This window comes from Typopeltis vanoorti, chromosome 5, assembly GCF_054136105.1.
Source record: "Typopeltis vanoorti isolate ZY-2024b chromosome 5, IOZ_Tvanoo_1.0, whole genome shotgun sequence".
In the NCBI taxonomy this organism is placed as follows: Eukaryota; Metazoa; Arthropoda; class Arachnida; order Uropygi; family Thelyphonidae; genus Typopeltis; species Typopeltis vanoorti.
This window is the reverse complement of record NC_143553.1, coordinates 151,920,727-151,935,252: the sequence shown is the minus strand read 5'-3', so window position 1 is coordinate 151,935,252 and position 14,526 is coordinate 151,920,727. Positions and strand designations below refer to the sequence as shown.

General features: G+C 34.8%; 1 protein-coding gene across 2 annotated transcripts in view; it reads right to left on the bottom strand.

Moving 5' to 3' along the window:
- The window catches only part of LOC150106946 (MFS-type transporter SLC18B1-like), a 63,406-nt gene that overhangs the window by 46,987 nt on the left and 1,893 nt on the right, over positions 1-14,526 (bottom strand). The window contains exon 1 of one of the 2 annotated variants that reach the window (XM_090392838.1): positions 6,874-6,937. The exons of the other annotated variant lie outside the window; for it this stretch is intronic. Within the exon in view, the coding sequence (XP_090248964.1) occupies positions 6,874-6,905 (32 nt within the window). The 5' untranslated portion in view covers positions 6,906-6,937. Of the gene's footprint in view, positions 1-6,873; positions 6,938-14,526 lie in introns of those variants that run through there. 2 annotated transcript variants of the gene reach the window in all.

Here is a 14,526-nt window from a genome sequence, read left to right as displayed (position 1 = left end):
AGGATTTCTCTCCCGGAAACTTAGATTTTTCATTCCTCAAAAACCCGAGTTTCCGGATGAAAAAACCCCTACCTCAGTATGAGACCGGTTAACTCATCTTTAGTCGAAGGAGATCAGATCAAGGTTCCTCACGTCACTCAGGGGAATCGAACCCAGGTCTTTCCGACCAAAGAGCTTTTTCTATACTGACTGAGCTACTTGGGCTCTCTTAGTGTTTTAGAAAAGTATTAACGAAATAAAAGAATTTCTATTTATTCAACGGATGCTTCTATCAGAATTTCTACATAGAGTCCAGCAACTTATAGTGAAAAAAATCAGATGATCAAGTGTGTGTGTGTGTGTGTTATTATCTGATTACGTTCTTACGCGTGTACGCCACACACACACACACACACACACACACACACACACACACACACACACACACACACACACACACACACACACACACACACACACACAAATGTTTGCAAATCTATTGTACATTAGTAGTGTAGATGGGCTAAGAGATAGACAATCGGAAACTGCTCTATAGAGAAAACATGGAACTTTTTTTCAAACCAGACCTCTAATGATTATGCTTTTAAAAAATTACAACTGATAGTTTAGCCACCTTAAAATTACGGATCATTTTTGGAACTTCAATAAATATCAGTTACAGCATTTAAAAGTTGTTCCTTATGAATTAAACTTTGTACTCGTCATCAAGGGAAACAATTCTAATTTACACGATTCTCTGCTGAAATAATTAGTCTGTAAAAATATAAAGAGCCTCCTTAGCTCAGTCGGTACAGACGAAGTTGGAAAGACCTGAGTTCGAGTCCCGTCCATGACATGAGGAACCATTATCTGGTCTCTTTCGATTAAAGGTGAGTCAGCCGGTCTCATATGGGGTAGAAGAGTTTTTTTTCACCATAAAACTCAGGTTGTTCGTTCCTCAGAACAGACAAACCGGCCCCTTGAACACACACGAATTTACAGCCATGAATACTTACGACCTAGCCATAAGCCTGATTATTTAGCTCTATGCTAATCCCAAACCCAGATAAAATAAGGGAGGGGGAAAAGCAATGGTGAACTACCCTGTCAAAATCTCACCAGAAACACTTTGTGGCAAGAGCACTTATCTACGAAGTTACCAAGAGTCAGACACGCCTGACTGACTGATTTTCCCTTTTCAATCGTTTCAGGCCGTAGGTGACTTTGCAAGCTTTGCCCACAAAGTATTCCTGGTGAGATTTTTACAGGGTAGTTCACTAATGCTTTCCCCAACTTCCCTATTTTATCCGGACTAGGGACCGGCATATGGCTGGGACGTATTCATGACTGTAATCCATGAATGTTCACAGGACCGGTTTGCCTGTTCTGGGGAACGAAAAACCCGAGTGTCCGGGTGAAAAAATCCCCTACCTCCGTATCAGACCGGCTTGTCGAAATGTACCAGATAAAGGTTCCTCATGTCACTGATGGGAATCGAACCCAGGTCTTTCCGACCAAAAGGTTTCGTCTATACTGACTAAGCTACGGAGGCCCGACTGAAGGGTTAAATCATCATCAAAAATATAAATTTAAGTTAGGTTTGTGACAGAAATTTTTAAATAATTTCACTTTAAAAAACTAATTTCAAAATATTTAAATATGCCCAACTAAGCATTTATGTAAAATAAATCACAAATTATGAATTAAATTTACGTTCTTCTGAAGTAAAATATTTAAAGTCATTGCCTTATTACAAATTTAATATAACATGCAAGTCACAACAAAACTATCTGATATTATAAAGAACTTTTCCATTGTTTCTAAGCAGGATATCGATAACATCTTTTCTTTGTCATAAATAAGATCACTAATGAAGCAATCAAGGCTGTTAACCAGTTTTGAAGGGCAAAAGGCCACGGCACTGTCCGATATTGTCACCTCTAGTAAGATAAGCTATAAGGTACATCTTAGCGCAAAGCATAAAGACCAACGAACTTTCTAAAAACAAAAGCCATGGGGTTATTCGCCTGATAATAAATTACATAAAGGAGAAAGACAATGGAAACAATTAAATTAATGATATTGCCTACGAATTTCTATGAATATATTTAACTTTTTAATTTAAATACATGCGTGAAGTATAAATATTGTAGTAGCTCAGTGACCTTCAGGTCAATTGGTTATTTACTTCAGTGTACGTTAGCTTAGTATCAAATTACTTAATAGATATGACTGTCGTGATATCTTCAATGACAGCCAGGAATCTATGATAATGCTTGCTATTGTAAATGTCAAAATCATAAGCGCTTCTCTCCAGAATAAAATAGGATATAGATGATAAAATTTGACTTTTTTTTTTTTTTTTAAACTTTGCTGAAATTCGTATGTCAATGATGGTAAGGACGCAAACTATCTAAATTATTTTTACAAATGCAACCTTTTAATGGCTTTTTCATCTTAAAATAGATAAAATTAGAATGATCGCTTTTAATACCAAAAATCAAGATGAAAAGAAAACCTGCAAACAGAGAAGAGAAAGAAGAAGAATAGAAATGCATATTTGCAAGTTTTCCCTGTGGTACTATGTCAAGGACGAATAGTATCATTCTCCCTTAACACGAACATGTCCACTCTGTGTGGGGGGCGGGGAGAATCTCTCGAGATAAGCAAGAACACACCTTTATGAATATGATTCATCCATTACTGGTTACCTCAGTAATCCGTTCAAATTTGTTCTCTTGGTTGGTTCAGAAACAGTGATGTATCCAGGGAAGGGCGAAGGGGGCAGTGCACCCCGGGCGGAACTTTGAACCGTTTGGAACTTTTGCAGTTAATTCTAAAATACACTCTTGAGAACTCATTTCCAAAGATTGTAATACTACTGCGAATTTTCCTCACAATTGCTGTAAGTGTTGATAGTTTTGAGCGGAGTTTTGCTAAATTAAAATTGATTAAGAATTACCTACATTACTGTGAAATAGACTTCGCCAATGTCATCGACGATTTTGCTAACAGAAAAGCAAGAAAAATAACATTTTAGAATGTTGGAATTAAAGTTTTATTTCAAAAATAAACATAGTGTTTCAATTTATTTCCCTATACGTCGTTTTGACTTTCTGTAGTATTTTTGGTGTGTATTGAGAGGGGCGGCAAACTCAGAGACCGCCTGGGGCGACAAAAGCTTTAGCTATGCCACTGTTCAGAAATATTTGCTAACGTCACCTCCTTCAGATGCTATTACTGTTAATTGTCATTGTACTAACTGTTTTTGCATTTTTCGTAGCTTTAATTACAGAAAGTTCGATCAGTAAAATTACAAAAAGTTATCTTATGAAACATTACTTAACAACTGTGAAAGATTACTAACAATTTTTCTTTTGATTTCCAATAACCTAGAGATATTCTTGAATTTATCAGAATGCAGCAGGCTGGCAGACAACGGAATCTTAGCCGACGTTACACTTTCATTTCCGATAGTGAAAATTTTGTCTACAAGGCTAACAAAAGGCACAGGCGATTTGCGCTGGTATTTTTAATAGTGATCCAAACACGTTTCAATGGATATCGGCTACTATTTCATGCGGAGCATAAATAAGCGTGCCATATGACCAACGAAATATGCTAGATTACACACACCTAAAGACTTTACAACCATAACGTACAGCTTCACATGCGAGACTCCATCCAACCTTTCCAAACATACCACAATATTAATCTGATTATCCACTGAATTTCTAAAAACGTCATACACATTAAACCTATAAAAAACAAAGTTCCCGATATTCAAAAATCCATAGACCCAACCTATCGAATCCTATATCAATCCTCCCGAACACAAGACACTAACTCCATTAAAACCACAAATATCAATTAATTGAGCACGATACCTTGTACTTCCTCGATGATGACTTAAATCGGAACAGGTATATAAACTTATAAAAACAAACCGTATAACAGAAAGCCAACTACACAGTTTAAAGGAGTTAGCCACTACAAGATAAAAATGTCAATCTAATCCACAAGGAATTGTCGAGAAAACCATATTATATGCCATAAATGTACTGTGCAGAAATGGAACTACATTTTCTGTGAGAGCAAAGGCAAGATGTAACATTCATATTGGTCCAGTGACAAAATACAAAATATTTAAGATAAAATATTCATATCACTACACAACTATCTTAAGGCACTGCTTCAGTGTGTTTTAACAAAACATTCTTCACCAACTACAGAAGAATTAGAACATCATATCAGATAACAAGACTGCAATCAACAAAGTACTTCACGCAAAAATAACAATCTCTACGGAAAAACTACTCTGAGCATATTTATAGACGAATTACAATCAACAACTGCCTATTGGATAACTCATGCAGAACTGAAAAGGGCATTACGATAAATAAAACACAAAAGGAAAAATATTAAACGCTAAATTGAAGTAATTCATTTCTCGTGCATCCGAGATGGTTGAATCCTCTAATTATGGATTTTATGTAATTAATGCAGTCAGCTTGCCAGTCCCATAAGGGCTTGCCAATAAGGACTAGTATTTTAAGACCGGCTAACTCATCTTCTACTGAAAAGCTTCTTCGTGATAAAGATTCTTCGTATCATAGAGAGGAACCGAACGCAGGTATTTTCGATCAAATGGCTCTGTCGAAAACAACTGAGCTACAGAGAGTCCACAAATTTAAGTAGTCATCATTAAATTTAACTCTACTGGTGAGGTTAGTCGAGTGGGCAGTAGCAATGCTGTCCACTCAACTAAATAGACAGTGGGTTCGAATCTAGTGGTAGGTGTGAATGTTTGGAAATGTCTTTAGGTGAAAGGATGAATTTCATTTTCCATTGTGGGACCTGCTGACTAGAAAAAGTGTTCCATATTTGGTCTCCATAGTAAAATCTTTGCACTGTCTGTACTTCATCCAACCATGGTGCTGATGTGTTATAGGTTTTTAATCTTTCGATGGACTTTACATTACAAAAAGTGATCATCATTAAATTCATGTAATTGTCACCTCACACGAATAAATAAATAAGTAATCAGCTAACGCCTTTTATTCCCTTATAAGGAGTAGGCAAGACATTTAACCCTATCTAGCTTTTAGAGACAGTGGACAGTTCAGTCTCCACCGGTAGCAAATCAGAGATAGCTGGCCCATGACTATTACCAATTATAAGCGGCAACCGATGAAGAGACTGGCAAGCAAATGCTACCATTTCTTGGTACCTAACTCTAACAGGATTTGTTCCTGTCTGAAATAATGTGGGTTCTATGGTCAATTTTCTTAAGTTTACGAGACAAAAAAATCAAGTTTTCAAGAGAAAAACACGTTTGCCCGTGCCAGAGATCGACTAACTCGAAACCCGGTCGAAAATAGGCTTAGAAAAGTTCCTCCAGTTGGTGACTACACTTGAACTAAGTCTGTCTTCGATGGTCTAGCACAAAAGATGCAAGCGTCACTTCCACCGAACTACACAGACTCCACACGAAGAATTTTTGTAATAAAGATTATCATAAGATTACCATATACTGGCCTGGTTGGCCGAGTGGTTAGCGTATCCGCTTTCCAGTCTAAAGGATGCGGGTTCGAATCACGCCGTGGGCATCGATATTTGTGATTGTTTGTGAAAATACTAGTGGTGGCGGTGAGCGGAAGATGGAGTTGTTGTAGTTGCAGTTCGTTGATGGATTAAGTGGTGGAGACAGAGAGTTGTAGAAGACATGCCCTCCTGCGATGAGTCCTTAGACTCCCTGGAGATTTCAGTTAGACTTTCCTTGTCACAGTTCTTTTTTTTTATCCTCCAGGAAGGAATTAATGTTTTTAATTATACAAATTAGCATACAACAACAGTGGAAAATAAACACATACAAATGAGCATAAAAATTAATGAGAATAGCTGTTTATCGATTCAAAATATTATAACTAAATTAGCGCTGCTTCTCCCTCGTAGAAATAATAATAAAAAGCATTGGATATTTTATTTTAATTACAGGAGAATATCTTGATATTAGTATTGCTCATTCAATATCATCATATAATCATTATATATATACTAGCGGCGTCAATTTGATCTAAAACAACGATGTCATCGGTAGAATAGTACAAAAGTGAATTGTAAACTTTGCTAGAATATGCAGAAATTTCTTTTGATGTGGAGGGTTTCAATTTTAAGTGTGGTAGTTTTAATTTTGGTAGATGAATACTTCATTACTTATATAATGTAGATATAAATATATTCTTGCACTCTTGAATTCAATGAATGACAATTTCAACAAGATGATGACAAAATTATTCAGTAATATGATGATACTGCTAAATGTTTTAAAAAAAGAACAAGTGTAGTAGTCATAGCATATTATTAATAAGTCAATACATGCAGGGGGAAAATATAATTTAATAAATTCCAATTTTCCTATATGTGTCGACCGTTATTAATAATATTACTAGATTGATTGTTTTTCAGGGGGCGCTTCTGTAGCGCAGTTCCGATGACGATGGGATAATTTGCGCTTCAGTTGAAAAGATTTAGGTGTTTTCAGCCGTATTGGTAAAATGGGTCGATTCGCTAGCTGAAAAGAACAAAAGTTATTGTTTCGACATGGTTTTATACACCATAATTTCATGTTCAGTAATAGAGAAATTACCACGTTTGCAAAACGCATAGCTAATCGTAAAGTTAAGTGGAAAATGAAAGTTTCAAGGAACTTCCATTTTCATTCTGGAAATTTTCTTTGGCAATTAACTACAGGTAAGGTAGAGAAGCGTTAAAAGGTGTAAGAAGATAAGGCATGAGCACTTATAGAATACGATCTAGTATACGTGATAGATTAATGCTAGAAATTCTATTCGTATTTCATTAAAATTTTAACTTCTATGCTACATTACCCACTTGTATAAGCGTAACTCTGCAGGACGTTTCATTTCTATGAACTTTAGCCGCTACGTAGAAAAATTCCTCATTTTGTTTCACGGACCTTAGCTTTGAAAGTTCCTATAATCAAACTTCAACAGTAAATGTCCTTTAGGCAACTTGATTACGCTGATGACCTTCAGCCCCACGATTTCACATAATGTTCCAATGTACTAACTTCGATAAACGTTCTTAAAATGTTAAACTTATTAGTTTTCCTAGTTAAGGAAAGGACAGTATTATCTGTATATTTTGCTCATATCTTTATACATATGCGCAGTGGTTCTCTTTATATAGCTTTGAGCTCCGTAATGGCTAGCCGTTGAATCATGAATCTATGATAACAGAAAATGTTTTTGCCATATTAATTATTTCTTCAGAAGATTTAATAAAGAATATTCAGAATTATTACAAATATCAAAGTCTGCGATGAGTTCAAATCAGTTTATAACCCAAGTGAAGTAGTAGTAGTAGTAGTAGTAGTAGTAGTAGTAATAATAATAATAATAATTATAATATGTTCTCTGTCGCGGAGGGAAATTATGACGTATCATTGAGTCTTAATTTTGTTATTCTCAGCCAGCGAATACGAAAAATTCGAACAGTTTCTGAGGCTTCTTGACTCAAAAATTTGGATTTTTGAATTTTTTGAGGTTTTTCTAAACTTTCTGTTTTTGAAATTTTTCGAGTGTGCAAATGCTTGCATACTGAAATCTACCTTTGTACAAACTTTCATCATTCTAAGCCTACGCCAAGTGAATAAGCATTTTGATTTGTTATCCAGTAAATCGCACTTAGAATCACCAAGTTTAAACCATTGAATGGACTTGTGACGAGTACTCCTCTCCCAGCCAAACCAAATGCATATTTTCGTAGTTTTGGCCTGTATCCAGTCTATCAACCTCGGCAGTTTATAAAAGCATAATTTTCCTAGATTGAGGATATGCTAGCTAGATCACTAGATGGTAAGTGAGTTTCATCAAATAGTCAAGTAAACGCTCTTGAAAAACCTTTATCATGCTTTGTTTCCTGATTAGGACTTCATTTTTCGTCCGGCCTTTCTTTTTAAATGCAGTGCGATGATGCCTCACAAAGTCATACCAAGCACACTGCAGAAGACTTGAACCTTCTCCATTTTTAAGGCATAGTAGTAAAGTGGGTCTACAGGCTATAACTAACCAAATCATTGTTGTGTCTCGAGGAGTTATATCATGATGGTTACAACCATCCATTAAAATCTTGGATAATTGCTGAACTTCAATTTCCTATCAACCAAAATACCCAAATTCTTATAGACCAGCTCACGCTATCATTCGGGCAGGGGATTCTTAATATTTGAACCAAAATCATTTATGAATATGTTAAACAATAAGGGATCTAACACCTTGAGGTATCCTCCTCTAGCAACTGTCTCTTGGAACTTCTGTTGTCATCTTATGACACTTCCGCCGCATATCACTTTAGATTACCATAATTATTTATTTGGAACATTCAACAATTTCTCTGAACACTGTAGATTATGGCTTCTCAAATGGTGCTCATGAGTCACTTTCGCCCATCGGGCATTCTGAACTGGTCTGCTAATGTATGAAAGTAGTGAAAAAAATTAGTACAAGTTTAATATGAATTCGTTTTCGTAGACGTTATTTACAGCATCCGTAACTTACTCAGTATAGACGAAGCCCTTTGGTCGGAAAGGCCTGGGTCGATATCCGTCCAAGATGTGAGGAACCTTTACTTGTCTCTTTTGACTAAAGGTGAATTAGCCGAACGAAGTAGAGGGTTTTTTTTTTTCACCCGGTAACTCGGTTGTTTCGTCCTTCAGAACAGGGAAACCGACCTGGTGAACACACACGGATTACAACCAGAAATAGTTGCCCTTAGGGGATGGTGCAGAGGAGTAATGAGCCGGATGCATTAATTCGTCTTAAACCCCTCACTAGGGGACTCAATCCGTCCTAAGGGATGGATGAGAAGCGGGAAGGAAAGAAGACGTTATTTTGAATTTATTACCAATCTGGGAACAGCTAAGTGGCAGTAATTGCTAATCTTGCCAACAGAGGTAGCACTTCTCTGTTATGATGAAACTAGTTTTCTGAAAGCCAATGTCTTCATAAATTATATGAAATTCGACTATTTCATATAATCAACACTAATGCATCTCTTTAAAATGTGAAATTTCTTTTAGAATTTCTAAATTTGTCATTTAATACAGCAGCTACTCAGATAAATGAAACAAAACGAATTAAACTTTTTTTCTATCTTCATCAGCATAAAAACACCGTGTTTTAGCAAGGTGTGATTAAATTTGAGAAATACGTGAATGTGCATTACTGTGGTTTTTATTTACGATTTTATGCAAAGTGCAATTTAATGCTATAAACTTGCCTCTCCCACGAGACTATGCAGGCCTCTTTGTGAATTGATTCACTACTTTTTATATTAATAAAAATATAAAAAAAAGTCATTTCTAGCATTTTTAGTTTATTTTAGGCACAAAATTTAAATATATGCCTACTGTATCAGATAGAGGATAGTAGATTATATCTATCATACATATTTCTTACCATCGCGGATATTATTCAAACCATTTAGCCTTTATTGATGATAATTATGGGTTTAGATTGGAATCCTGTTGCAATTTCTTGAATAGATTTTCTGCTAGTATCGAAACTTAAATACCTCTCCCATTATCGGTTATAACGACTGTGCTACTCAGAAGTTTAATTCATTTAATATTCTCCCCAAGAAATTTTCCTTTGAACCCTAAGGGGGAGGCTCGGCTCACTGTGATGATCTGTCCGATAACGGTTTGTGTGAAGTAACCGCAAGTCAGGAAACTGTCTGCTAGTCCGGTTGTAACATTATAAATGTCGCAACGTGTTTTAGAAATATTTATAGGCAACTGGCTGACCTTGAATCTTGCAGCTGCTGTAGTGGTAGGGTCATGGTCTACTTTGAGGTGAGTTATTTGATGGAAGAGGCTCAGAAGGTCAAACCCTTTTCATAACAAAAAGAGCTGATTTCTTTATTCGTTGTAATTGGCAACAGTTGTGTATATAATAATGCAACGGTTTGATATTATTAACATACATTTCACACGCGGTATTGATGATCTTCATATGAAAATATGATTACGTGTCTAGATAAAGTTTTAACTACGACAACAACTGTATTTACTTATCCTGTATTTTGCTTTCTTGGTAAGGGTTAGGTTGGATTGATTGGAAGCATGGACAAAAAAAAAAAAAAAAAAAAAAAAACGCTAAAACCATGATAGTTATGTAAATATGTCTCTTAATAGCGTGTCTAAAGTCAGTTTCGGTTTACCAGAAGCGAACAAAAATACTTCCACCTCCATCACACAACCCAAACTTTTTTATCTGTCTTCCCCCAAACACACGCCACCATGTATCATGTCTTATACAAGATATGCATAATTATTATAAAATTTTACATGACTTTTACAATATAAACAATTCCATAATTACATTTATAATTAAAAGTTATAATAAAAAAGTATAATAATGCCAGAAAATTTTCGATGGATTTTCATTAAAATATCTCGTTTTTTGAGTTGTTTTGTTTTGTTTCTGAAAAAAAGTAAAATAAAATTAATTCTTCTGAAAAATTTATTATTTTTATCTTTATATTGGAGATGTTCGATATGTAGGTGACGCTTTAGTTTATTTGTGTAATGATATATGCTGCTATTGTGTAACAAGAGTGACGTCATACTCCCATGGCAACAGTAAGGTTCATGCGCGTAGTAATCAGTACTGTAATCTGCTATCGCTCGAAAGATAACGTCAATAAATAAAACTGTTCCTTTTAAGTAAATTACGTGGTCAAGAAGAAGAAAGACAAGAGCCGTTACGCGTGCTGCACGGCGATAAGCGCTATTTGCGTACTGAGCTCTAAAAATGGTCTAATGAAAGTTCGCATTTTTATTAATTGCTTGTAATAATTTGGGAATTACAAGGTATATATTTCTTATTTATGCCATGGGTTAGCAATCAGGTCAAAAAACCACACAATTGTTTTAGTTGAGTGTATCTATAAGGTTTTCCTCCCGCTACAAATTAGTTCATATTGCTTGTTGAATATTTTCTGACTACGAAGTTAAAATAGGCAGTTGTCTTACCTTTTGACCTGTTTATTCACACAGTTCTTTGTAGTGCAACATTTTAATTACCAAAAGACGCTAATGCGTTTCGTTTAATTATTCATTATATTTTTATGTAATTTTATCACAAGCATAATAGGCACGAAGGCAATCAACCACGTAATACTTCGCAGGTGGAACGCATTCAACCGTTGCAGAAAATAAATGTTGAGATCTTTAAATGTTCATGAGGAAAATGTAAGTTGTGAGCCACATGTGAATTATTGACACAAAATTAAAGACAATTTAAATCAAACTTTTGCAACTAACTTTTAATAATAATAATTAAAAAACTGAAAATTTTTGCTTTCACAATAATTTGTATTTTGTTTACACTTTTAAAAATCTCCCCCTATAAGTTTCCAATCTTTGTCCCTAATTTATAACGGGAAGTTGTTAGCAGTGTGAATTGACTTCTAATCTGAGCCAAGCTGTTCATTCGAGGTTTGTGGCAATCTTCGATACAATACCTTAAAATCGGTTTGTTTTTAAGATAGAAAAAAAAAAAAAACAACGCTTTTTGTTCATCAAAAGGCGTAGGTGAGACCATTTACTGCTAACTAACTTTTGAAAATTAGTGGACAGCTATTCCGTCCACTAATGATAAACTTACAAATCTGTGGCCTAATCTCCTAAAAACTGCTGTGGATCAGCCCCCCCCCCCCCCCCCCACACACACACCTACTAATGAAATAAAGAAAGCATAGATTCCAAAGGAAGAAATAGTCTTCGAATAAGTGATTTTTATTTATATTTATTATGTCACTTAACATGTAAAATATTAAATTACGATTATAAAGTACTTGTGATAAATGAAGTTCAAGAATATTGAAGATCAGCTCAAGTAAAATGCATCCACAACACAGGACTTGTGAATTCCTATGACCTTGAGTGCACTAGCGTTGTTTGTATACCTCCAGTTTCGCACACTCTTAGTTGAAGAGAGAGAGAGAAAGTCTCCACAAATAAAATTTCCAAATATAATTCTTCATATTTTTTCCTTTGTACTTCAGCAAATAGTGCAATTGAAACGAAAACTGAAGTTTTATATATATATAAAAAAAAATAAATAAATATAAATGAATAAAAAATAAATAAAAAAAAAAAAATAAAAAAAAATAAAATAAAATAAAATAAAAAAAAAAAAAAAAAATATATATATATATATATATATATATATATATATATATATATATATCACGCTCCTTTTATCACGTTCCTTTTAATAAACATTTTTATCCAAAGACGCGAAAATAGGGGGACGCTCTCTGTTTTGGTTTGTTAAATCAACAAGATATCGTGAAATTAGGAAGAGGTTCAAAAGAGTATTATAGAGTGCCAGACAGTGGCGGCCGGTGAAAATTTTAAGTGGGGGTGCTGCATATACAAAATAAAAAATAAAAAAAAAATATTTTTTTTTCCCAATCAGTAACCAATTTATTAATAAAAATATTTACATATTAAAAAATTGCTTTATTAAAAATATTTCACCCTCACCACGAACAAACACCAATAATAAAAGTTTCGTATCTAACAAAAATAACGCGCAAGCATACGATACACTACCCAAACGAGCAGTGTCGGAATGACTTGTAACGTGCAATCACAAGCGCAAACGAATATCGGCGGGTCTGGCTGCAAACGGTCGAACGTGATAATATCGACACTGCGTTAGATCGCAGTGCATTCGTTTCTTAATCTAAAGCATTAATCGAACAATTCCAATTATTAACTATTCAATCACTGTCGAAAGTAAGCTATAACCTTTAACATGTTGTACTGCATTTATATGATGTTGAGAGCATTGTTATTATTTATAAACACAAACAAAATTTACATTTTTAATTTTTTTCCCTTGGGGTACTGCAGTGTCGCAGTGCTTATGTAAGTTTTCTTGATATTTATCTTTAGACCGGCATCTTCCAAGATATATAGTATATACCAAGAAAACTGAAGTAATGGTTAGTGAGTGGGATGGACAGAAGAAATTAATATAAAGGATAGACAGGGTGGTATCTTGAAAGAATTTGACCATTTTTAGGTACATGGGATCAACGATAGAGAGAGAAGGAATATGTAACTTTAAAGTAAGAGAAGGAATTAGGACAGGTTGGACTAAATGGAAGGAGATGCCAGCAGTGATACGCGAAAACTGCAGCGAAAAAAGTAAGAATAAGTAGATATAAATCAACCATTGGACCAGCCTTGTACGGAACAGAAAGATGGGCAACAAAGATAATTCAGCACGAACAATTAAAAAGAACTGAGAGGAGGATGCTAAGATGAATAAATGGAACATCAAGGAAAGAGCATAGGAAGAACAAAGTTATAAGGAAAGTGATGGGATTAAAAAAATTAGCAACAAAGTGAGAGAAAGTAGATTGAGGTGGGCCGGCCATGTATGGAGAAGATCAGTAGACCACCCAATTCAGAGAGAATTGGGTGGTCTTACTCTTCACTTCATTGCAATAATGAAGTGAAGAGTAAGAGATGAAAATGAAGACCAAGGAAAAGATAATGGAAAAACATCAAAAGGGATATGGAATAAATTGGAGTGGAAAGGAGAGATGCCCAAGATAGAAATAGGTGAAAGAAACTTGTCCCAGCGGTAGACTGTCTGGAACTAAAATGCTACCAACACTCCTATCTCAGTATCTCCCATAATGCAAAACACATCTCCTTGCGGATATGTCTAATGTTATGCATTAAGGGAAGGGCCACTACCCAGACTAGTTTCGACCTTTATTGAGGTCTCTTCAGTGGGAGCCAGGCCCAAGTGGAGATACCAGGCAGAAGCATTAGCAAGGTCATCTCTACCTATAGGAGTTGCCAAATGGTGTGCCACCCTTTTTAAATAAATTACTCTGGATTTAGAGAAAGATGTTGAAAGTTTGTTTTTGACTTGGTTAGAGTATAGCTTATAAAACTTCAGCGATAGTTGTGTAGGCTTTTGTGGAGATAGGATATTCCAGAAATATTTTCTCTGGTATGTGTTGTATTGTTATAGGTGGTTATATACCAGACAAAATATTTCAATGCCGAATCATCCTTCAACGTTTCCAATAATCAGAAATTATTTTAGTGCTCCGTAAGTTTTATACGAATGAAATTTGCTCTTTCGATAAAAATAGACAAGTTTAGAAAATCTTTAGCAGTTGAAATTAATTTTCAGATTAGCTCACGCTAGTAATCGCCGATACTTTTATAGTTTATTATACTATATTCGGCATGAAACTCTCTGATTCCAATCTTTGAGTTTCTTATTCGGTTTTAAAACAATGTGGGATTTAATATCCCTTAATTTAAATAATGTTTATATCGCCGAAATGAAACCTATTGGCTCTTTATATTTAAGTGTAATATATATATATATATATATATATATATATATATATATATATATATATATATATATATATTTACACGTTAGTTAACAGTAGTGGAAATGTGACTGAACGCCTTTATGT